The 24,931-nt window shown below is 42.7% G+C and overlaps 1 protein-coding gene across 3 annotated transcripts in view; it reads left to right on the top strand.

Annotated features, from left to right (window-relative positions):
• Positions 1–7,291: 7,291 nt before the first annotated feature.
• Positions 7,292–24,931, top strand: part of CCDC9B (coiled-coil domain containing 9B) — a 69,524-nt gene continuing 51,884 nt past the window's right edge. For 2 of the 3 annotated variants that reach the window (XM_040411696.1, XM_040411694.1), the window contains exons 1-4: positions 7,292–7,377; positions 10,330–10,372; positions 15,337–15,447; positions 20,594–20,698. In XM_040411696.1, coding sequence (XP_040267630.1) covers positions 10,331–10,372; positions 15,337–15,447; positions 20,594–20,698 — 258 coding nt within the window. In that variant the 5' untranslated portion in view covers positions 7,292–7,377; position 10,330. The remainder of the gene's footprint in view (positions 7,378–10,329; positions 10,373–15,336; positions 15,448–20,593; positions 20,699–24,931) is intronic. The other variant, XM_040411695.1, reaches the window with a different exon arrangement.

Genomic DNA, 24,931 nt, shown 5'->3' on the forward strand with positions numbered 1-24,931 from the left:
TTCTTGACTGCCAATTTCATTTAATGTACTTTGGCTCTTCATGGTTCTTGCTTTATCATGGTATTTAAACTTTGCTGCCCTTATAGTTATCTTTCCCTTGCTTTTCATTTGTATTATGTGGATTTTATCTTCAGTATGACAGTGTATATGTTTTTTTTATTATTATTATTATTATTATTATTTCTTTTACATTATTTCTGCCATTGTAGTTTTCTTTTTCATTTTGAACTCTGACGAGAAGAATATTATTTGTTTTTGACGGTTTTTATTTGGGTGCTCGACATAGAAACAGGTGGCCTGGTTTTTTTTTCTCATTAAAGTTTTCATTATAACTGAAGCAATTTAAGCTCTGTGTTACATACATAAAGTCGAGTACCAGGAGGGCATACCCGATGCATTAAGCATAAAAAATAGTGGTCCACACAACCTTGTGGAACCAAACATTAAATACAACAAGAACAAAAGAAAAAGTTAGAAGAGAAGAGGAAAAAAAAAAAGAGAAAAAGGAACATGAAAAGAGAAAAGACATTGGACAATAGGAGGAGGGGAGGAAAGGATTGAGGGAGGGGAAGAGTATGGGAGGACTTGCAGCTGAGGGATGTGGAGTTTGCAATTGTGTGTTTCGGAAGGTTTCCGAGGAACGAAACGTGTCCCACGGGCCCCAGCTCTTCATGTATCTTGAGACGTCCAAGGGTGTCACGCTTATAAAGTCCTCCATTCTCTGGTATTGAGCAATCTCCTCCACCCATTCCTCCAGAGTGAGAGGAGAGGGGGATTTTCAATGTTGTGGAATTACCGCCTTTGCCACCTGAGTCATGTATTCCAGAAAGAAGTTCTTGTAGGCAGGGATATTCAGGTCAAGCACAAATAATAAAAGAGCTTCAGGGGCATTCTGGATGGGAAAGCCGATTACCTCTCCGATTATTCTGTGTACAAGGTTCCAGAAGGGGCGCAATATGTAGCAATGCCACCAAATATGAATCATCGTGCCCTCCTCCGTCTGACACCTCCAGCATCGATCCGACACTGTAGGGAACCATTTATGGAGCAATGTAGGTACTCTGTACCACCTGGATAGGGCTTTATAGCTCGTTTCTTGAGACTTAGTGAAGATCAGTGCTTTGTGTGATAGAAGGAAACATCTATTCCTTCATTGGGAAGAAGTGAGTTGGATACCAAGTCCTGTTCCCAGGCCCGGCAGAAAGGAGGAGGGCACGAAGAGCGTCGGCTCACCAGTAGTTTGTATATGGTGGATATGTTCCTGAAGACTGCTGAGGGGGAGATGCACATTTGTTCGAACGCAGACAGGGTTCAGGATAGTGTGTGGGTTTTACACAAGGAGGAATGGAAATGCTTGAGTTTTATATACTCAAAGGAGTTGTCAGTTGAGACAGGGGTTTCACTGAGGAGCCTGATAAGACATGGTAAAATCTTAGCGGGCGGGTGCGTGTGCCCTGGCGAAAGGTCTGAGTTGAGCGGCCCGGAGAGAAGCAGGGATGATCGGTTATAGGGGTCAGGGAACCTCTAGGGTTGATTAGGGAGGCTTGGCGACTGATAGACGCTAATATCGCAAGGGTATGGTGAGTTGTGAAGGATGAATTAGAAGGAGTGGGACGTGGGGTGCCTATCAGCCACGGTACAACTGCTATAGAGCAGGGGGTGAGATCACGCGCAATGTGTACCCATGACTTAGATTTTTCAGTACGAATTGGTTTAGGAGTGGCATGGTAATAAAGGTGGCAGTCCGGGAGGCCTACCCCCCCCCCCCCCCCCATCCCCCCCCGCATCCCTGGAACAGGTCAGTATTTCCCATTTAATTCGTGGCTTACCTGGTGCCCACACAAATTGTGTGAAACATCGGCGGATATGGTCCCAGAATGTGGACGGGATACGGAGGAGGATGGTCTGCAGGAGATAAAGTAATTTAGGGAGCATGGTCATTTTCAAGATGCTAATCCTGCCAAACCAGGAAAAGTCCCTGCGGCGCCATGTCTCCAGGTCTTCTGAAACTGTTGGAGAAGGGGGGTAAAATTTAGTCTAAAGAGCTGCGTCAGATCAGTGGTAATTTTTATACCTAGGTATGTTATTCCGTTTGGTGGCCATGCAAAGGGGAAGGAGGTTTTAAGGGAGGAAACCATGGTGTTGGGCAGAGAGACATTTAAAGCCTGAGACTTGGACATGTTGATTTAAAAATTTGTCCAAGCACCAAAATGGGATATCTCGTAGAGCAAAGAAGGCAGGGAGATGCAGAGATTGGAAAACATAGAGCAGGAGATCATCTGCAAACGCCGCGCATTTATGTTCGCATTCCCCAATCCTGATCCCCGAGATGTCCGGATTGGCTCGTATAGAGGCCATAAGGTGTTCCATGACCAGAATGTAGAGCAAAGGTGATAGCGGGCAACCCTGACACGTTCCGTTACAGCAGGGACACGTTCCGTTACTGCGACTTTTAGCTGTTTAAGCAGTAAAAAAAAATAATATATATATATATATATATATATAGTGAGATGGTTGCAAGTACTCTTCTGATATGATTTCATCGAGCAGTTTTGATGGGGGGGGGGGGGAGTTTTTTTGGCATTCGCCCTGAGAGAAATTTTACCTCGAAACTGCACTGCGTTACGGATAGAAAAGGAGGAGGAAAGAGTGCCATAAATTTTTACTCGTGCCAAGGGTTGCTGGTATAGACAGAGAACCTTGGACAGAAAACCCTGGCCTATGCCCAACTGAGAAAGGGCTGTATGAATGGAGTGCCAGGAGATGCGGTCGAAGGACTTCTCCGCATCTAGGGATAGGATCTTAAGGGGAATTTTGCTTATTTTTGCATGATGGATGATGTCCAATGTTTTAAGAGGGTTGTCCCGGGCCTCCCGCCCCAGCACAAACCTGACCTGGTAAGGGTAGATAATCAAGGGCAGAAATGCGTTTAGTCTGTTGGCCAGTAACTTGGCCAAAATTTTTAGATCAACATTCAGGAGGGAGATAGGCCGGTAGCTGGCGCAGAGGTGAGAGGTGCTAGTCTTTACCTAATTTTGGGATGACTGTGATATGAGCCTCAGTGGTCTGCGCCGGGAAGGGGGGACCCTGGGACACCGCGTTAAACACCTGGAGCAGGAAGGGGGAGAGAGAGGTCGCAGGAGACTTGTAAAATCTGGCTGTGAGTCCGTCAGGGCCCAGACTCTTCCCCCCTGGTAAGGATTTGAGGACCGCCTGAGGTTCTACCTCGGTAAATGGTGTTTCCAAGCTGGCCGATTCTAGTGTGAATAATTTGGGACGCTGGGGAGGGGGTTCAGGCGTTTGACCCGACCATGTTGGAGAAGCTCGGGGCAGATTGTAGAGTTCTGAGTAGTAGGAATGAAAGGAGGTCGCAATGTCCGTGGTTGTGTGGACCATATGATTCTTGGGGTTTTTAACAGCGGGGATATTCGAGGCAGCCAATTTTCCCCTAAGAGCTCTTGCCAGCATACGCCCACTCTTGTTTCCAATTCCACTCGTAGAATTTGCTGCGACATAGTTGGATCATACATTTATAAGACGCTTTTAACAAAGGTTTAGCGTCTAGCTGTGCGTTTTGAAGGTCACGCAGGGTCGGCAAAGAGAGTGCTCGTTTGTGGGCAAGTTCCAAGGAGGCAACCCTCTGCAGGGCCAGTTTAAAGGAGTGCGCTTTCTCCTTCTTGAAACGGGAGCCATGTTTAATGAAAATTCTGCACAGGACGCATTTCAGGGCCTCCCACTTTATTGGGAGAGGAGTGGTGTCCTCACTGTGGTCCGACAAAAAGTCCGAAACAGTGGTTGTAAGATCAGCAGCGCACACCGGGTCAAGAAGGAGGGATTCATTTAACCGCCATGTCCACTCAGTTTTAGTGAGAAAGGGTAGGTTCAGGGAACAAAATATTGGGGCATGGTCCGACCACAGAATATTACCGATTTGTGTGGATTCCAGCCATTTTGGGGCCGACTGTTGGAGGAGAATGTAGTCTATGCGGGTGTAGGAGGAGTGAGGGGCAGAATAAAAAGAGTAGTCTCTATCAGCTGGATGTTGGAGGCACCAGGGATCGCATAGTTGCAATTGAAGTAATGCCCTTTTGACTTTTTTAATTGTGGAATAGGCGATGCGCGTCCAGACGAGTTATCGAGCGTGCGATCTAGGGTAAGGTAGGTAGCCTGTTTTATGGCACTGTTCAGGCTGCCCTCAGAACCCACTGAGCTCACATCCATTTGCAGCTACTCAGTCAGTGGCTTGCGCGTCATAGCTGGTAACTTGATCTTAACCCCTTTCTGGATGGTTTTCAGTTATCTGTTGTACACTGTAATAATACCAGAGCCATCTTTTCCCTTTAATTGTTCTGACACTCAATTAGATTCTTCGTAATCCACAATATGATGTTATAATATGCTTTTGAGTTTTCAAGTACACCATTTTGTTGGTGCAAATTGTTGGGGTACACTATCAACCAGGCTGTTACACTTGGTGCAACCTATGCAGTGGATGTAGAAAATAAAAGGGATTTGGAAGCACTGCCATATAATTATAGGGGTTTATTAAAAATACACTAAAAACTATTTAAAATATACCTGAACAGGAAATAAAAGTAAAATACAGTAACATTCCATGCAATTCGTTTCAAGACTCTGCCGCTCTCAGGCACATATACCATACATATCTAGTGTCTAATAGGACAGTAGGGATGTATAAGCGTCAGCTGAGTATGAAATGATGATCATTTCAAGTCTTCAGTCACTTTAGCAAAGCAAGCTGCAGCTTCTTACAGTGACTGCCGTTTCAAGAAAAAAATTCACAGAGGAACAAACTGAACACTTACCTGGTGACCTCCTTTTCATCTTTTTAGCTGCAGATCCACCAATTCCAAGGCTCCTCTTCTGCCATCTAAGATGGCAGCTCCTCTTCTCAGACTGCATAATGCATACTGTTAATTTGCAGTGTCAGACTGGCCCACTAGAGCACCAGAGGATTCTCCTTTGAACCAAGCTTCTGATACCAAAGTGTTCCCCAAAGGTCCAGGGGATAAAAAACAACATTTGAAGTTGCCTTTGAAGACAATAACTTCCACTAGGCTCTATTTCTTTGAATCAAAGTTTATTAAACTTTATTGATGATATGGGGTTTGGTTCTCAAGAATAATTTACTTTGGTGGGCCCAAGGAACCCCAGTCTAGCCCTGTTCATTTGGTAGCTGAAGACACTTACTTGAGGTCACTAGGTAAGTGTTCTGATCATTCCCCAGTTAATGTGTTTTTTTTTTTTCTTGAGCCAGATGGTCGCTTTACTCAGTAACTGTCTCTTGAATAAGGATTGGAGCATCATTTTTTATCTTTTATTTTGTATTATTTCCATGGTATATTTTGGTACATTGCTATCTATGTATTTATGCTATATTTGTAAGCTATTTTATAAATATATGTTACATGATACTATCTTACTCCAATCCCATAGTGTCACGGTGCGGTCTCGGAGGCGGGCACGTCCGGAGCGTGCGCACATCATCAGCGCGTCCGGCGTCGCCTGCACTCCTGATAGTACTATGCGCGCCCCCCCGCGCATTCATGCGAATGGTTTTAGGGCTGAGCGCCGAGCTGATCACTCGGCGCTCGGCTGTGTAGTCTGTGTGGAGTCATGTGACGCTGGCCACGTCACATGACCACCCGGGCTCCCTATTTAAACAGGCAATCTGCTGGCCACAGATTGCCTGTTATTCAGGTTCCACCAGTGTCTCCTTGGTTTCCTGGTGTATTTACCTCCTGTTTGTCCAACGTCTCCCTGTCTGTTCCGGCTGTGCTGTACTGCTTTCCTGGTTCCTGATCCCGGCCTGCTCCAGACGATCCCTGGTTACTCCTTTGGTACTTCTAGCTGCTCCTGTTTTTAACGACCTTGGCTTTCTCCTGACCATTCTCTGCTTGTTCCTTTTGTAGTGCGCTGCCTTCCTGGTTTTGACTCGGTCCGTATTCGTTCTGTTTGTTGTCTGTTTGTCCTCCCTGCACTTACACCAAGTTAGGGACTGCCGTCCAGTTGTCCCTAGTCATCAGGACTTGCGAGGCAAGTAGGCAGGGTCAGGGGCGAGGGTGGAGAACAGTGGTCACTCCCTCCCCCCTGTCTGTGTGTGTGTGTTCATGACCATTACACATAGTGTGAACAATATTTATTAGGATATTACATATAAACTTTTAACACTAGGCCTCATGCACATGACCATATGTATTTTGCAGCATGCAAATTGCAGACCCACAAAATATGGGTACCGTCCATGTAGCATCTGTATATTTTTTTACTTCAATTTTGCGGGCAAGTATAGTACATGTTTTTACGCAATGGCCATACGGATGTGGAAAGCATCTGTATGTCAGTTACACAAAAAGAATACGTCCACAAAGTGAGGAAAACTGACCTATTAAAGTCAACAAATGTGGGCAGGACACGGACTGCATCTGTATTTTGCAGGACTACAAAACGGATATGATCATGTGTATGAGGCCTTCGAGCAATTAATGCAAAGTCTACTGGTATACGTATTTCTAAAATTGAAAGAATTCTATACTGTATAATACCACTACAGATAATAACTACTCCTATATTCACGGGATTACAGTCACGTGAACTGATGATCTGTAAACAATGCCTAAGCCCCATTTCACACGAGTGAGTTTTCCGCACGGGTGCGATTCGTGAAGTTAACGCATAGCACCCGCATTGAATCCTGACCCATTCATTTCAATAGGTCTGTGTACATGAGCGTTTTTTTTTTTTTCACGCATCAGTTCTGCGTTGCGTGAAAATCGCAGCATGTTCTATATTCTGCATTTTTCATGCAGCTCTGGCCCCATAGAAGTGAATAGGGCTTCAGTGAAAAAACGCATTGCATCCGGAAGCAAGTGCGTTTTTCACTGATGGTTGCTAGGATATGTTGTTTGTAAACCTTCAGTTTTTTATCACGCGTGTGAAAAACGCATCACAACACATTGCACCCGTTCGGAAAAAACTGAACGCAATCGCAGACAAAACTGACTGAACTTGCTTGCAAAATGGTGCGAGTTTCACTGAACGCTTCCAGAGCCAATCCATGAAAGAGGCCTAATACCGTGTAAAGCTGTCATATAAAGCAGAAAGATAAGCAAGTAAATCAGCTGTAAAGAAAAAGAAAAAATTAAATAGTGACTGAATGGGTGGCATGATGAGTCTATGGTCAGCATTTAGGCTGCCTGTGCATTTGGCGGACAGCCCAGAAAAAGCCTTTGTAATCACAACATGATCTTGTATGCTATGCGACCAGTGCAGAAAAGCCATCTGACGCCTCCACTGCCTCAGCTCTGCTCTGGAATATACCCAGCTTCACCTCTGATGTCCAATATGCAGAAAAGTGTGAGTGTTGCCTTTGTGTGGTCTTTTTTATTCTGATAGAGTAGTCAGTGCTGATATCTTCTATGTCAGATCAGGAGGGGATCATAAAAGGAGAGAACGTATAATGGACGGATGTGACTTTTTTTTAAAATTCACTCCTGGTCTTAGCTTCCAAAACCACATCAGGAAACCTAAGAGTCCCCTATATGAGCTGTAGTCCTAGTTTGTTTTCATATTGTTTATTAGTCTATTGCATTTCTGGCATAGTTTTATACTTTAATCTGTTAAATTGCCCTTTAACTCTAAGCCCTAAGTATGAAGCTATGCTCTGCAGCACCACATATGGAGTTACTATTCCTGAAGAGAACATTACAGCATAGATGACATGCATCCGAGGGCGAAGAGGCGACATCAGTATGTAACTAGAGACCACTTACAGTACCTTACATTACATAACGCTCCTTCTTCAGACTTTACTTGAACAATGATTAAGCAAGTTTATGTTCAGCATCAAATTTTCTACATTTGCATCTTCTGAAAGGGAATAAAAGGGGCACATATGTATGTTTAAAGGCTATGGACACCTTTCAGGGAACTTTTTATGATTGCATTTTACTCATTTTGGGCTAAAAATCATATTTTCAGTTGGTCTCTAATAAAACATTTTAACAGTTTTTCCTCTACAGTTTTCACTTTCAATGCATTTGCAGACTATTACTTCCCGCTTCTCAGTGACTTCAACAGAGAATAGTTCTGTAGCCCTTATCTCTGAATTCCTGACAGTTTATAAACCTCTATTTAAGCTAAATTCTTATCAAATTGATGGATTTGCTACGGGTTTCACTTTCAATGCATTGGCAGAGTATTGGTTCTCCCTACTCAGTGACTCCATGTGAGAGCAGTTCTGACGGCTGGATCTGTAGCCCTTATCTCTGTATTCCCGGCAGCCAATAAACATTCACTTAAAGAGGACCTTTTTACCACTCCTGACATGCCTATTTGAATAGCTACATGCATTCCCCGCGTACTAACAATTCTGGAGCATCTACTCTTATGTCTGTATGTTGTGCCATTCCTTTATTATTTCTACTAGAAGTTATGAATGAATTGCTAGCAGTCTGCAGTAAGGGTACAGAGGGGAGGTAACCAGTTGGGGGTGTGTACCTGCACAGACTGACTCTATCCAATCAGTGCTGACATTTTCAGACTGCAGGTACACCCCCAACTGGTTACCTCCCCTCTGTACCCTTACTGCAGACTGCTAGCAATTAATTTATAACTTCTAGTAGAAATAATAAAGGAATGGCACAACATAGAGACATAATAATAGATGCTCCAGAATTGTTATTACATGGAGAATGCATGTAGCTATTAAAATAGGCAGGTCAGGAGTGGTGAAAGATAATCTTTAAGGCTACTTTCACACTAGCATTAATATTTTCCGGTATCGAGATCCGTCATTAGGGTCTCAATACTGGAAAAAACGCTTCAGTTTCGTCCCCATTAATTGTCAATGGGACAAAACGTAACTGAACAAAACAGAGCGCTCCAAAACGCATTCTGTTCCGTTCTCATACCGGAGAGCATACCGGTTTGCTTTCCGTCCTGGGATGTGGAGCAAGACGGATCCGTCATGACTTTCAAAGGAGTTCATGACGGATCCGTCATTGTTATGTTAAAGATAATTCAACCGGATCCGCTCATAACGGATGCAGATATTTGTATTATCAGTAACGGAATCATTTTTGCTGAACCCTGCCGGATCCAGCAAAAACGCTAGTGTGAAAGTAGCCTACGCTAAATTGTTATCAAATTGATGAATTCCCCAGGAAGGGGGAAGCAAATCTGCAAATGCGTTTCATAAAGGCCAATTGATAATATGATTTTTAGCCCAAAATGGGTAAAATGCAGTAATAAAAATTGCCCCAAAGGTGTCCATAGCCTTTAATTTATGTCAAATTGTTTCATGAAATATAATGATATGATTATACTTCAGTAAACTCTCTTTACTAGACCAGACTAGGCTTTTCAGATTAGGCCCAAAGTTCAGATCTCATGAAAATCAGTTGCTGTAGGTAATTATTGGTGCCACAAATTCATTAAAATAAGCTTTTGTATGTCCATAATGAACACACTGTTATGTCAGTACACAGTGCATCCATATAGTGACCTATAGTCTATGGCCATAATCCTACTTTCCCCCAAAATACACATTTGTGTATATAGAGGACAGAAAAACCATAGTCAGATACTATATTCCTACAGTAAGTTGGTAGTATGGAAACTAAAATAATTTTGGTCTTTTTGCTGGCGAAGACTAAGGTCACATCACCCTGATGGCCTCCGTTCAATGCCTACGCCATGAATGGATGCCATACAGTGGCATCTGTCACCTATAAGGTTCCATTGTGAAAAACGTTTGAACTTTTACTATACATTTTTTCCTTCATGTCTCTGTATAAGATAGCATAGCCTACTGCAATATTTCGTATAGTGATATATACCAGCTAGGTGGAAGTTTAAAAAAGGATAGTCTTTTGGCCTACGTCTGGTTAATGTAACCCTATGGGCCTGTTTAGTGTGTGCATCGGGTGCTTCGACAGCGTACATGATCAACACACATAGTCTTGGTCTTTAATTAATTGCCTAAAATTGGATATGGGAAAGAGGTGTTCAAGTGTTAGTCTCATTCCAGAATACCCCCATTACATGTTTTATGCCATTAAAATGGACCTCACATGGATGACGTCTGTGTTCTCTTTTTCTGATGACCCATTGATTTAAAGGGTCTAGCGAGGGAGTTGGACCATAGCAGCGCATGCTACGATTTTATCTGAACAGACTGATGCTACATGCAGGAAAATTGGATTTGGGTAAATTGACACACAACTAATACAAACAGCGCCAGACCACATCAAACATCATAGAGATGTACCAGCTATGTGAAAGTTTTCTGTGTTAATATTTTTATAGTATGAAATCTGAATGTCCTTCAATGGAGGGTGGACAGCAAAAGGTAAGTAAAAGATATTCACTAACGTTTCAATACATCAGCTTCCTTTTAGAATATCACTCCACCTTAGAGCTATATGTTTCCTGATTACCTAACTCTGATATTTTCGGTATCTGCTATCTGATATACCAAGCCCGTAGCTGCAGGGATTAAGAATTTCCAGGACTGCTTGTCCATTCCAATTACTGTAGTCACAGCCCCATGCAACCTCCTGAAAAACCACTGCAGCAAGGGAGAAGCTGCAGGAATTCGGAATTTTTAAGCCTCTTTCACACAGGCGTCGCTTGTGAGGGCCGGATAGGATGCGGGTGCGTCGCGGGAAAATGCGCAATTTTTCCACACGAGTGCAAAGCATTTTTATGCGTTTTGCACGCGCGTGAGAAAAATCGACATGTTTGGTACCCAGACCCGAACCCGGACTTCTTCACAGAAGTTCAGGTTTGGGTTAGGTGTGTAGATTTTATTATTTTCCCTTATAACATGGTTATAAGGGAAAATAATAGCGTTCTTAATACATAATGCTTAGTAAAATACGGATGGAGCGGTTAAATAAAAAAAAAAAATGTAACTCACCTCATCCACTTGTTCGCGCTGCCTGGCTCATCCTCTTTCTTCTTCTTTGAGGACCTTGGAGGAAAAGGACCTTTGGTGATGTCACTGCGCTCATCACATGGGCCATGTGATGGCTCCGTGCTCATCACATGGTCCATCACATGGCCCATCACCATGGTGATGGACCATGTGATGAGCTCAGTGACATCACCAAAGGTCTTTTTCCTCCCAGGTCATCAAAGAAGAAGAAAGAAGACGAGCCAGGCAGCGCGAACAAGTGAATAAGGTGAGTTTAATAATTGTATTTTTTTTTAACCCCTCTATCCCAATTTTACTAAGCATTCTGTATTAAGAATGCTATTATTTTCCCTTATAACTATGTTATAAGGGAAAATAATAATGATCGGGTCCCCATCCCGATCTTCACCTGGCAACCATGCGTGAAAATCGCACCGCATCCGCACTTGCTTGCGGATGCTTGCGATTTTCACGCAACCCCATTCACTTCTTTGGGGCCTGCGTTGCGTGGAAAACGCAGAATATAGAGCATGCTACGATTTTCACGCAACGCACAAGTGATGCGTGAAAATCACCGCTCATGGGCACAGCCCCATAGAAATGAATGGGTCCGGATTCAGTGCGGGTGCAATGCGTTCATCTCACGCATTGCACCCGCACAGAAAACTCGCCCGTGTGAAAGAGACCTTACAGTTTCTGTCTCAGTGGCGTCAGGTGGCTCATAACGAAGGTAATTTACTTATGGTCACCAAAACAGGTACCTGCAAGATGTGAGAGTTTTATTCTGTAAGCATCTAAGCCCGAAGTCTTTGGAAATCCGTACAAAAAAATCAAGACATTCAAATAGCAACAACTTACATACAATAATAGTTAAAGGGAATGTGTAATAAGAAAATAACCTTTTATTTAAATTATGTTTTTATGTTAAAGGTATTTTCTGAGACTCTTATAATAATGACCTATCCTCAGTATCTGATTGGTCTGACACCCAGGACCCCCACAGATCAGCTGTTTAAGAAAGCACTGGCTCTTGCAGTAGCTCCGCGGCCTTCTCTCAGCTTAGCCTAGGCCATGTGACGTAATGTTGATCTAGGCACAGCTCATTAAATGGCTGAGCTGTGATACCGAGCACAGCCGCTGTACAATGTATGGCGCTGTGCTTGGTGAGCAGGGAGAAGGCCATTGGTCTACTGCGGGCGCCAGTGCCTTCTCAAACAGCTGATAGGCAATGGACCAGGTGTTGGACCCCCACAGATCAGATACTGATGACCTATCCAGAGAATAGGTCATCAGTATAAAAGTCTTGGAAACCCCCTTTAAACAGATTTTCTGAGAATTTTAGTGTTTTCATTTTTTATGTCACTATATATTAATAAAAAAAATATTTAAATAAATAATTATATTCATTTTTTTTTTTACAAATAAAAAATAATCCTAAAATCCAGCAGCACTGATGACTCGGCATAAAATATGTCAAAATGTCCTGTTCTGTACAGGTGACTTTTCAGTACCCATCTCATTACTATCACAGGCAGGATTACAATATCAGATATATATATATATATATATAACACACAGGATCCAAGATTCACAATAGGGGATATTGCGACTTATTTTCTTCCTCCTGACTTCTTCACAGAGCATGCCTAGAAAACTTCCCCATAGAAGTCAATGAGGTCCCCACCAGTCTATTGTGCCTATGGCCCACGTGGATACTTAAAGAACAGGAAGTCTTGATATACTTTAGGCCAGGCATGTTCAACCTGCGGCCCTCCAGCTGTTGCAAAACTACAACTCCCAGCATGCCCGAACAGCCTACAGCAGGGCATTGTGGGAGTTGTAGTTTTACAACAGCTGGAGGGCCGCAGGTTGAGCATGCCTGCTTTAGGCCGAGTGGCCATTGCAAACACAGCATTTTAGGATATTTTTTAATATAGATAGTAACATGGGACTTTAACAAAATAGAGCTGAAAAAAGATGCATGATGTGGAAATATACATGCGTATTAAGAATGAACATTCACCAGGATGTAACATCTTGGATAAACGAAGAATAATAATGAAATAAATATATAGGATTACACAATATTTGGTAAGGCTGGTGACCATAAAAATGTACAATATGCAGTGGTTTGTACTTAGATAATGGGTCGAGAAGCTCATTTGACTTAAAGGGGTTCTCCAGATCCATGAATTATTTTTATCTAGCCAGAGTACCCCAAACTGCAAATTTTTGTCCCATATACATGTTTTTCATATTAGAACTTTTATTCCCAAACCCAATATGCTTTGCTATGTAATGTTCATGAGGGCTTGCTCTATCTGCCACACTGTTCCCTCTACAGTAGTAATGTGCCCTATACCTCCACTCCTCATGTTAGCTAAATGGAGCAAGCCCTGGAGCTCAGCATGCTGGGTTTGGTTAGAAGACCCAACAGGAAACTGATAGAAACAGGAAGTTCTGCTTGTAAACATCTGATTTTTAACTCAGCCACACCATGTAAAGTTACAGAGCGAGGTCATCAAGCGCAGAGGTGCATAAAAGTAGCCAACGCAGAGTTCCGTACACAGTGATCATCATGGCATGGATTTCCATGACTGATCAGTTGCATGAAAGCCTTACACTACAAAGCACAATGCAAAGTGTCTAAAACATGCCGCCATTGGACTCTTGAGCAGTGGAATCGTGTTCTCTGGAGTGATGAACCACATTTCTGTGTCTGGCAATCTGATCGATGAGTATGGTTTTGGCAAATGCAAGCAGAACATTACCTGCCTGACTGCTATGTGCTTGCTGTAAAGTGTGGTGGAGGAGGGATAAAGCTACAGGGTTGTTTTTTAAAGAGACCTAAGTCTACTATTTCCAGGGATGGAAAAGATATTAGCTTCAGCCTACTAAGGCCTTTTTGGACAACTGTATGTCTCTAGTTTTGTGAGAACAGTTTGGGGGAAAACCCTTTTCTGTTCCAAAATGACTGTGCCCCAGTGTACAAAACAATCTCCATAAAAGAATGGTTGGGTGAGTTTGATGTGGAAGATTGTGACTGGTGCACACAGGGCTCTGACCTCAACCCCATAAGATACCTTTAGGCTAAACTACAATGGAGATTCGAGCCAGGAACTCTTGACCAAAATCAGTGCCTGACCTCACAAATGCTCTTCTGGATGATTGGGCAATAATTCCCACAGACACACTCCAAAATGTGTAGAAAGCCCATGCAAACAGAGGGCTAACTTTCATAAACTGCAAAGGGAAGAGCTGCATGCATGCCTGGCTTCTTCTATTCTGGTGTGTGAACAGGGGAGAAGGGGGACCCAATCTCCCGATAGGTGGGAGTCCTGGAATCGGAACCTACACCTATGAGACATTAATATATGAGGCATATGCTTTCAATGGTAATACCGCTTTAAAGCTTTATTGACATGCCAGGCTATGGTAAGCCAAGACTTCCAGCCAGCAATGAGCCCGGTGACGTCACGGTCACAGATAGGTGTTCTCTAACACAGGCTATTTTAGAGGTGAGTACTATGCAAAGTAGCCTCCGGCAGCGCCAGAAAACACCCATCTGTGCTGGTGACGTCTCCAGGCTCATTGCTGGACGAACGTCTCGGCTTCCCATATAGTGAGGAGAAGCCCGGTACGTCACCAGCACAATGAAAACACATCCTCGCACTTACAAGGAAATGCTAATATGCTCCACTCATATGTAGGCAAGAAATAAAAAGCAGCCTATAAGCAAAACAAACCCTTTAAGGAATATGTTGCTGAACTCCATCATGTAGTAGCTGTGGCTTTTATCTAAGCAAGTGATTTGGATTTATCGTGCACAGAGGACTCTGAAACAGCTGTCTGCAGATGGATTTATGGCTCGGCTATTTTCCAAGGCTTGTCTCATGAGAGATGGAGAGTTGCACAAGAGAGATGGGTGAGATAGAGTCTGGTTGCTATGTTCAACTAAGCCAGTTTTCCGTTACATCAGTTTAGTTAAATATCCCTGGTAGGAGTGTTAATATCAGAAATAAATATGAGGTGAGGTCTGTATCTCAAAAATAAACATGTTATAAAATTTAGGTTAACATCTTCCCACAAAATGGACCATACCATAAGGTCCATCCCGGGGTTACATCCTGTCCTATTCTCCCCTAGGGTGCCATGTGCAGGACACCCGCCTTGCTTCACCAACTGTAACTGTCAATTCAAAAAACATGAATATCTGCTGTCGCACTTTCCTGGTCTCGTTGCTCTTTTTAGCTGCACCGATTCCTTACTGAAGGCCTCATTTATAGGTACAGTGGAGGTTTTTGCAGTCCTACCATTGAGTTTCTATGTGTAATCTCTCTGCAGTGCAGTATTTTTTTTGGCTTTATGTACATCCATGTTTATACTCATTTTAACAGTTTTCACTACATGAGGAAGACATCATGGAGAAAGAGCAGAATGATGCTGAGTTGGACAAAAAGATTAAGGCCTTAAAAAAAAAGAATGAAGCTCTTATGCAAAGACATCGGGTAAGCAAGAATAAAGTGTAGTACTGTATAATGACTCAATTCTGTAAGGCTCCTTGGGTTTATTAAAGAGGTACTGTCACATGCCTGTGGGACTCCATCTGCATTATCATTGCTGCTAGCTTAGGCCTCATTCACACGACCGTATGGACACTGTGCCCGTGCTGCAGACCGCAAATGCACTGGCCGTATGTATCCTGCATTGTGGTGTGGACCCATTTACTTTAAGCCAATGGGTCCACGATCTACAAAATATGGCAAAAGATAGAACACGTCCTATATTTTGCGGTGCAGAAGGACCGGACCCAAAAGTCCACGGAAGCGCTTCTGAGTGTTTTTGTGGGCTTCAGATCCACGCCTCCGCTCCACAAAAGATAGGACATGTCCTATCTATCTTTTGCCGTATTTTGCAGATCGCAGCCCCATTTAACTCAATGGGTTTGTCTCCACAGCACGGAGTGCACACAACCGGTGCCCGTGTATTGTGGGCCTGCTGTTTGCTATTGGGTGCCAAAACTAGCTAATAGTGAATGAACTGGAGAGGCTATGCAGTATCCCAAAATGACTACTGCAAACGGTTAATTTCCATTAACAGAATTAATACAATGTTTCTTGAGTTAGTGTTGTGATTTGTTATGTATATGCACTTAATAGCACTGTGTGAACAACATATGGTTAACAACTTTTCAAACTGTGTTAGGTTGTCAGGGTGATGGACCAGCTCTGCCCCCTGGCTAGTCAGTGTTGGAAACAGAATCACATTGGGATATTCTGTGGATCTGTGCATTTTGCTGCTATTTATATTACAACCCTTATCAGCTCAGTAAAGAGAGATTATGGCTTTGATTTATCAACCCGGTTTTGTCTTTATTTCGGGGTAAATTGCAGCTTTCCTGTCGTTTTGCTCCAAGGACAAATTTATCAATAGTCTACGACAGGCCAAAGTTTTGTTTTTTTGCTCCTAAGTCAGCTTCAGAAATCCATCTGTTTGTGGGCGTTCCTGTGGAGCAAGTTGGTTTTTGGCCTTATTTATTATAGAGGAAAAGTCTCCAAAAATTGTCTCGACATGCGCTCCACTCCTGACCTGCCTTATCTGTGACAGGTTAAAATAAGTGAGAATGCGATAGCTTCCCTGTTCTAAATTGAACAAGTGCTGTGCTCCACTTTCATCTATTTGGGTCACAGACCGTTACCCTTACACAAATAGGCAAATTTGAAGACAAACTTCAAATTGTCTCCGTTGATAAATCAGGGCCTCTATTTATTGCAACTAACAGGCCTGATCATTGTCTCCATCATTCACGGGCCCTGCCTTACACCCAGAAAATCATCCAACATCAAGGGCACCCCAACCAACACCAAGCAGGAGTCCCAATGCCAGGATGTCTTATCCTGCAGTCGTACAATCTTCCATCTTCCCCGTGGCCACCACTGCTCTGCTCACCTACCATCATAGTAGTTCTGTCCCTCCATGCAGGCTGCGACTTTCTTCTTGTCAGCTAAGCCTGTCTTGCTCCACCTGTAGGATACAAATGCTCCCTCTGGCTCTTATAGGGCCAGTGAGCACCCTAATCTTCCCCAGCCTATTTCTAGCCACCTTGAGGCAGATAAGGCACCTTCTGCAGTGGAAGGTGCCTGAGCAATAGTTTCCAGTTGCAGTTTCAGTAGTTTCTGCAATGGTGTGCTGTTTACATTTGTTTGCCCGAGTACCAACTTCTGCCTGGTTTGTGGATTTTGACCCTTCGCTGTCTTTCTCGACTTCCCCCCCGATCTTCATGCTGACCCTTTTACCCTCTTAATACCATATGCCACTACAATGCAGAAAAAAAGCCCCTAAAGACTGCTATAAAAACATGCATGAGCAGTCAACAAGCCGTTAAAGTTGCAACCTTGCTTCATCATGCATGTATAATGTGACCAAACACAGACTCTCAGACCATGGCATTGCTAGATTTTAGGGCAGGAGATTTTTTATTTTTTTTTACATATGTCTGTATATTTACTGTATACTGATATTTATACATTTGGTATCCTAGAATTACAGCAGAAATATATGACCCACCTACAGTCATTCTCTTCTTGTTACAAATACTCCCTCTAATCAAATTGAACCGGTTACAAGAATCATTGGTACCTTTGACAAACAAAGTCAAAAAGTGAGAGATATCCTGAGTAACAACTGGGGTATCTTACTTTCCGACCCTGATATAGCGGAATTTTTACCAATCACACCCGCCATTACGTATAGACGTGGCAGATCATTACGGGATAGATTAATACACAGCCATTATCAAAGACCACGAAGTGATTCCACCTGGCTTGGGAATAGACCTCCAGGCACATATAAATGTGGTAGTGACTGTGTTTGTTGCCCACACATACTAAAATCTAACTCCTTCAGTAGCAGCAGTACAGGTATCACATATCAAAACTATGATTTTGCCAACTGTCGCACTCAAGGAGTTATATACTTGTGCTCATGTGATTGCCCACTGAACTATATTGGTAAAACCAAACGTGAACTTAGGCGTAGAGTAGGCGAACATCTAGGTGATATCAGGAACAAAAGGGATAAACCGATAAGGCGATAAGCACGCCACGTCAACGAATATCATGGAGGGGATGCAAGAATACTCAAATTTCAGGTGGTTGAGGTAGTGAGACAGTCGCCCAGGGGTGGGGACTGGGACAACAAAATATTGAGAAAGGAAGCCCAATGGATCCATAGAATGAAAACAGTTTACCCACAGGGACTCAACGAACAAATCTCCTACACATGTTTCATCTAATATGATTTTCCATTTGCCCCCTCCCCCCCCTCCCCGACCCTCCCCTTCCCTCTCCCCCCCCCCCTCCCCCTCTCCTGATTATGTCTCCGGTTATATAAATTATTGAACACGGGATCCGTAAATGTATTAAAAAGACCAGGACTCCAGAGCATATCTGAACCGGAATAGGTTCATGAGTCTTATATATCGCCCTATATTATATATCAATTCGAGATATCTAATTACTACCATAAGTATTCCAATTTAGTTTCTGCATAATTGCAGGGTCTCTATAGTTCCAGTGGTGAAATTAGACTGATCACAGTCACTATTACAAGTGACGCACGATGCGTTCCACAGCTGGCTATGCTTGCGTTCCACAGAGAGGAAGTAGTGATCATGTGAGGTTGAGCTCCCGATCACATGACCGGACATGACGCATAGGCTTACCGGCGCTCTCGGAGGAAGCGAGCAAGCGGGACTGGCTGACAGGTATGTGACTATCCCACTACCCCGAACCTAGACCAATGACTTTACTAACATAATGGAGCATCACTAACAACTGGCCATGGCAGACTTCAATCACTCCCAAAAAAAAGGGGCGGCACCGTTTATCCGGCGCGAAAATTCTGCTACTTAAACCCTGTTTTTAAACATAGTAGCTGCGTATCATCAGCCACTGCCAGCATATAGCCACCATCCTTCGGCTACGTGAATTTAACCATCATGGTCCCCTGAGGAACCAAGGACTGACTTGGGGAAACGCGTCGGGACAACCAAAAATTCCATCATTTAGGACTGACACCTTTGTCCTATTCAACAGAGGAGAACATTTGAACCCGCCGTGAGGTAACATCTAGGGTCACGTGAGGGTAAGAAAAGGGTTTAGCCACCGAGAGGTGGGGTCGCCCCTTCCGGGGCGGGTGCTCTGCCTGTAGGCAGGGGTAGACACCTTAGGGTATCAACAGGGATACTTGTTCCTCCTGACCTCACCGGATCTCACTTAGAAAACATCTAACTGTAAGTGCTACACCTCTTACCTTCCTTATCATATGACCTACTGCATTGAAGTCCACGGCGGGTCTTGTTTCTACCTTTATTCTGGCAATTGATAAATATCAAGTGAAAATATATCAAGAGATTTTGGAAAATTATACCTCTATTAACATTATCTATTAAAAGTTAAATTTTAATTGAATAGCTTACAATTTCTGTGACATATTGATGATAGCTCTTCAGCATATTATATGATACTCTGTGATTGTGACACCTACAGTACAGACCAAAAGTTTGGACACACCTTCTCATTCAAAGAGTTTTCTTTATTTTCATGACTATGAAAATTGTAGATTCACACTGAAGGCATCAAAACTATGAATTAACACATGTGGAATTATATACAAAACAAACAAGTGTAAAACAACTGAAAATATGTCATATTCTAGGTTCTTCAAAGTAGCCACCTTTTGCTTTGATTACTGCTTTTCACACTCTTGGCATTCTCTTGATGAGCTTCAAGAGGTAGTCCCTTGAAATGGTTTTCACTTCACAGGTGTGCCCTGTCAGGTTTAATAAGTGGGATTTCTTGCCTTATAAATGGGGTTGGGACCATCATTTGTGTTGAGGAGAAGTCAGGTGGATACACAGCTGATAGTCCTACTGAATAGACTGTTAGAATTTGTATTATGGCAAGAAAAAAAGCAGCTAAGTAAAGAAAAACGAGCGGCCATCATTACTTTAAGAAATGAAGGTCAGTCAGTCAGCCGAAAAATTGGGAAAACTTTGAAAGTAAGGGCTATTTGACCATGAAGGAGAGTGATGGGGTGCTGTACCAGATGACCTGGCCTCCACTGTTTGCTATGTATATAATTCCACATGTTAATTCATAGTTTTGATGCCTTCATAGTCATGAAAATAAAGAAAACTCTTTGAATGAGAAGGTGTGTCCAAACTTTTGGTCTGTACTGTATGTACCGATACATTTCCGCTATAGCCTGAATACTCCGTTCCCGTTTAAAAGGCTTCTTTTTTTTCTTGGCTTGAGTTTTGTAGTTCGGAGTAATGAGCTTATTTATGAATGTTTAACCTTCCTATAGGTTATAGTAAATGTAGCACTGTTAGGGTACGGCCACGTTTTCAGGTTTATTTAAGAGTTTTGAAAGCCAACCACAGGAGTGAATAAAAAAATAAATAGAGAATTTATATCTGTCCTTCATACTTTCTCTCCTTTTAGGATCCACCTCTGATTTTGGCTTTCAAAACTGCATCAAGAAACCTGACCGTTTAGTTATAGTCTTATTGGAGTATTATATAGGGGTGTTATATGAACACTTAATGCATCAATTTACAGTAATTGTCTGAAAAAGGTTATCTTTCTGCAGGAAATAGAAGAGGACCGGTTACATGCAGAGAAAGATGGCATGGCTGTCACATCTCACAGACCTAAGCAAGACAGCCTCAACATTACAATCACAAAAACTCCAAATGTAAGGCACATTTACGTCTTTTTTCCTGAGTCAATTATATATATTAGACATCTATCATTCCATTATGTGGCTGCCTCATTGGCCTACACACAGCTTGTGGCCCAATACATTCCTGCTTAGCAGAATTCACTGATAGATTGTCAAGCTGCTCGGAAAAGTAGGACGCAATTCACTCCATAGTCACTGGAGATGTACTTGGTTAAGGGGTTCAGAACCACCTAGAGAACTGATCTGTAAGATACCCTGGTGGACCCTATTTCCATAGGTTATAGTAAATGTAGCACTGTGAGGGTAAGTCTACATTTTCAGGTTTATTTAAGCAGTTTTGAAAGCCAACCACATACTTTCTCTCCTTTTATGATTAACCTCTGATTTTGGCTTCCAAAACTACATCAAGAAACCTGACCGTGTAGTTATAGTCTTATTAGAGTATTATATAGGGGTGTTATATGAATACTTAATGCATCAATTTACACTACAAGAAGATTTAGACTAGCACATTCTTATTCATAGTCATAGGTGCATATCCATAAAACAAACATGGTTGATTAAAAAAATAGTGGCTGCATACACATACAAACAATAAAGCTGAGAAATGAGGATCATTCTAAATGCAAGTGGTATTATACCTACTATAAATGGATCAATGGAAGCTCTTAGCGCACATTTTGATCAAACTTGTGTCGGGCCCATCTACCAGGCGTCAAGGTGGCTTCTGCAGATGGGTCCCTAGCACTAATATACCGCCTCTCTTGGACTTACCTAAGTCTACATTTTCTGGGCAGTGTAGGAACCAGCTACATTTGTATTCTGCTCAGAAGTCCAGGCAGATGGGCGTTTGCTCAGTCTAAAAGAGATGCTCAATAAACACTACAAGAAAATTTAGACTAGCACATTCTTATTCATAGTCATAGGTGCATATCCATAAAGCAAACATGGTTGATAAAAAAAGCCTGGGGCTTCTGAGCAGAATACAAATCTAGCTGGTTCCTACACTGCCCAGAAAATGTAGACTTAGGTAAGTCCAAGAGAAGCGGTATATTAGTGCCAGGGACCCATCTGCGGCAGCCACCTTGACGCCTGGTAGATGGGCCCGACAAAAGTTTGATCATAATGTGCGCTAAGAGCTTCCATTGATCCATTTATAATAGGTATAATACCACTTGTATTTAGAATGATCCCCATTTCTCAGCTTTATTGCATCTATTTACAGTAATTGTCTGAAAAAGGTTATCTTTCTGCAGGAAATAGAAGAGGACCGGTTACATGCAGAGAAAGATGGCAAGGCTGTCACATCTCACAGACCTAAGCAAGACAGCCTCACCATTACAATCACAAAAACTCCTAATGTAAGGCACATTTACGTCTTTTTTCCCGAGTCAATTATATATATTGGAGATCTATCATTCCATTATTTGGCTGCCTCATTGGCCTACACACAGGCCCAATACATTCCTGCTGAGCAGAATTCACCGATAGATTGTCAAGCTGCTTTGAAAAGTAGGAAGCAATTCACTCCATAGTTATTGGAGATGTACTTGGTTAAGAGGTTCAGAACCACCTAGAGAACAGAGAACTGATCTGTAATATACCCTTTTGGACCCTATTTCCCTAGTGATACAGCTAATATCTGTAGGTCAGAGAATACAGATGAGTGGCGATCAAGTAATAAACACTGTAATGTATTTTTAAGAAATAGTTGTCCCTTTGTCAACCCCAAATTAAGTTTATGTACAGGACTATCCATTAAAGCATACCTAAACCATCAAATAACTTTTCAGAACATGAGTGATAGCACTATATCTGATGATCATGTGACTCATATCTGCAAATTTAGCAGTTTTCTCCTTTACATGCTGCTTCTCTACATTCTCACTTGTCTCTGAGCTGTTCGGTGTAGACTAGATGTAATGATGTTTGTGCAGACGACTGAACAGTATAGATGTGGAAGAAGCACTTGGGGTGACATATAACATATACTAATAGCTGCTGAATCTGCCGAGTCATGTATTTGTTGTCTGTTTCTCTGTGAACTCCCTCTCTTCTCCTTGCCCCTTCCACTCTTTATGGAAAATCTAATCTGATGCTTCAGTGAGCAGGCAGCCCATCTTGTACCAATACAGATTTCTCAGAAATGTCAGAAAGAATCTTACTTTAAAAAGTGGAAGGAGGAAAACAGGTGATTTTTCTCTCATAAGATATATTACAAAGTATTTTATGCTCGCCTGTACTATTCATTTATGAAAAGTTGTGTGACTGCATTTTCAAGTATACTTATTCTGTTGCTGAAATCATTGCCAGACATGGTTAGCTCTAGCACCTTGTCCTCCTAATCACAAACCTACTCTACATATCAGCTATTTAACATAGGCCAAAAAAATAGATGTTCATTCTGGCATTAGTAGTGTATTCTACAGGTTGGCCCACGAAAAAGTAGCCTGCCTCTAGCGATAGTATGACAAGATGAACAAGCAAGTAGACCTACAACCCACAAGTCACAAAAGATGCTGAAAGTGGTCCCTGTTCACATCTCTGCATCTCTGGGCACGTTGGATTATGTTGCCTGATACTGCTTGTTATGCTGCGGATAGTATTTGTGATGTTTTCCTTGGGTTCATCCAGGGGATGTGGATTGTTAGCGGACATTTTTTATTTTAATTTTCCCCACAGATCAAAATCAGATGTGGACAAGTCTGGGGAACGTGGTAGCCATAACCCCTTGCTCACAGTTTGCTCCTCCGTAAACAGTTCATGAACCCGTGCCAATGAGTCCCGCGAGGTGCTAGATGTTGCCCCATCTTGTTGGAAAAAGCATAGACCATGGCCATAGACCGTACAGGGAAATTTTGTGGTGGGCCAATGCCCAGGGGGCCGCCTGGGCCCTACTCCCGATCTGCCAGTGGAAGTTTTTGGGGATGTATTTTGCGCTGCTGGCAGTATTTTGTGATGGACTGTGGTATTTGGCTCTGTTGAGGTGGTATGACGTGCCACAATATGATATGGCTGGCCCTGCCTACTAGCAATTTGGACCCAACCACAAAAACAGGGCCACTTTTAGGCCCCTATTACACGCGAGAATTCCGTGCTGGTGCAATGCGTGAGGTGAACGCATTGCACCCACACTGAATCCGGACACATTCACTCTTAATGGGGCTGTGCAGATGAGCGGTGATTTTCACGCATCACTTGTGCGTTGTGTGAAAATCGAAGCATGTTCTATTTTCAGCGTTTTTCACGCAACGCAGCCCCCATAGAAATGAATGGGGATGCAGGAAAATCGCATAGCATCAGCAAGCAAGTGCGGATGCAATGTGATTTTCACGCATGGTTGCTAGGAGATGATGTTAGTAAATTGATAAAAGTCAATTTACTGTATTATTTTCCCTTATAACATGGCTATAAAGGAAAATAATAGCATTCTTAATACAGAATGCTTACTAAAATATTGCTTGAGGGGTTAAAAAATAAAAAAAATTAACTCACCTCATCCACTTGATCGCGCAGCCGGGATCATCTTCTTTCTTCTTTCAGGGCCTGCAAAAGGACCTTTGATGACGTAATCGCACTCACCATGTGGTTAGCGCGGTGATGTCAGCGCAGGTCCTGCTGAATGAAGATAGAAGATCCTTCTATCTTCATTCAGCAGGACCTGTGCTGACGTCACCTTTTGGTGAGCGCGATTACGTCATCAAAGGTCCTTTTGTAGGTCCTGACAGAAGAAGAAAGAAGACGATGCCGGCTGCGCGAACAAGTGGATGAGGTGAGTTAATTATTTTTTATTTTTTCACCCCTCAAGCAACATTTTAGTAAGCATTCTGTATTAAGAATGCTATTTTCCTTTATAACCATGTTATAAGGGAAAATAATAAAATTAATGGAACACCTAACCCAAACTCAAACTTCAGTGAAGAAGTCCGGGTTCGGGTACCACATTCAGTTTTTTCTCACACGCTTGCAAAAATTGCACTCGCGCGGAAAAAACTGAACATCGGAATGCAATCACAGTCAAAACTGACTGCAATTGCGTGCCTACTCGCACGGTTTTCCCGCAATGCACACGCCACGCATTCCGGAGCAAATCCGGGACGCCCGTGTGAAAGAGGCCTTAGTATCTTTTCCAGGGCCCCTTTAAGTTCCCAGTCCACCCCTGCTTGTGGGTAATTAAAAAAAAAAAAATCCACTTGCTCGTTCATCTTTTCTTACTATCGCTGGAGATGGACTAATTTTTCGTGG

Source organism: Bufo bufo, chromosome 11 (assembly GCF_905171765.1).
Source record: "Bufo bufo chromosome 11, aBufBuf1.1, whole genome shotgun sequence".
NCBI classification, from domain to species: Eukaryota; Metazoa; Chordata; class Amphibia; order Anura; family Bufonidae; genus Bufo; species Bufo bufo.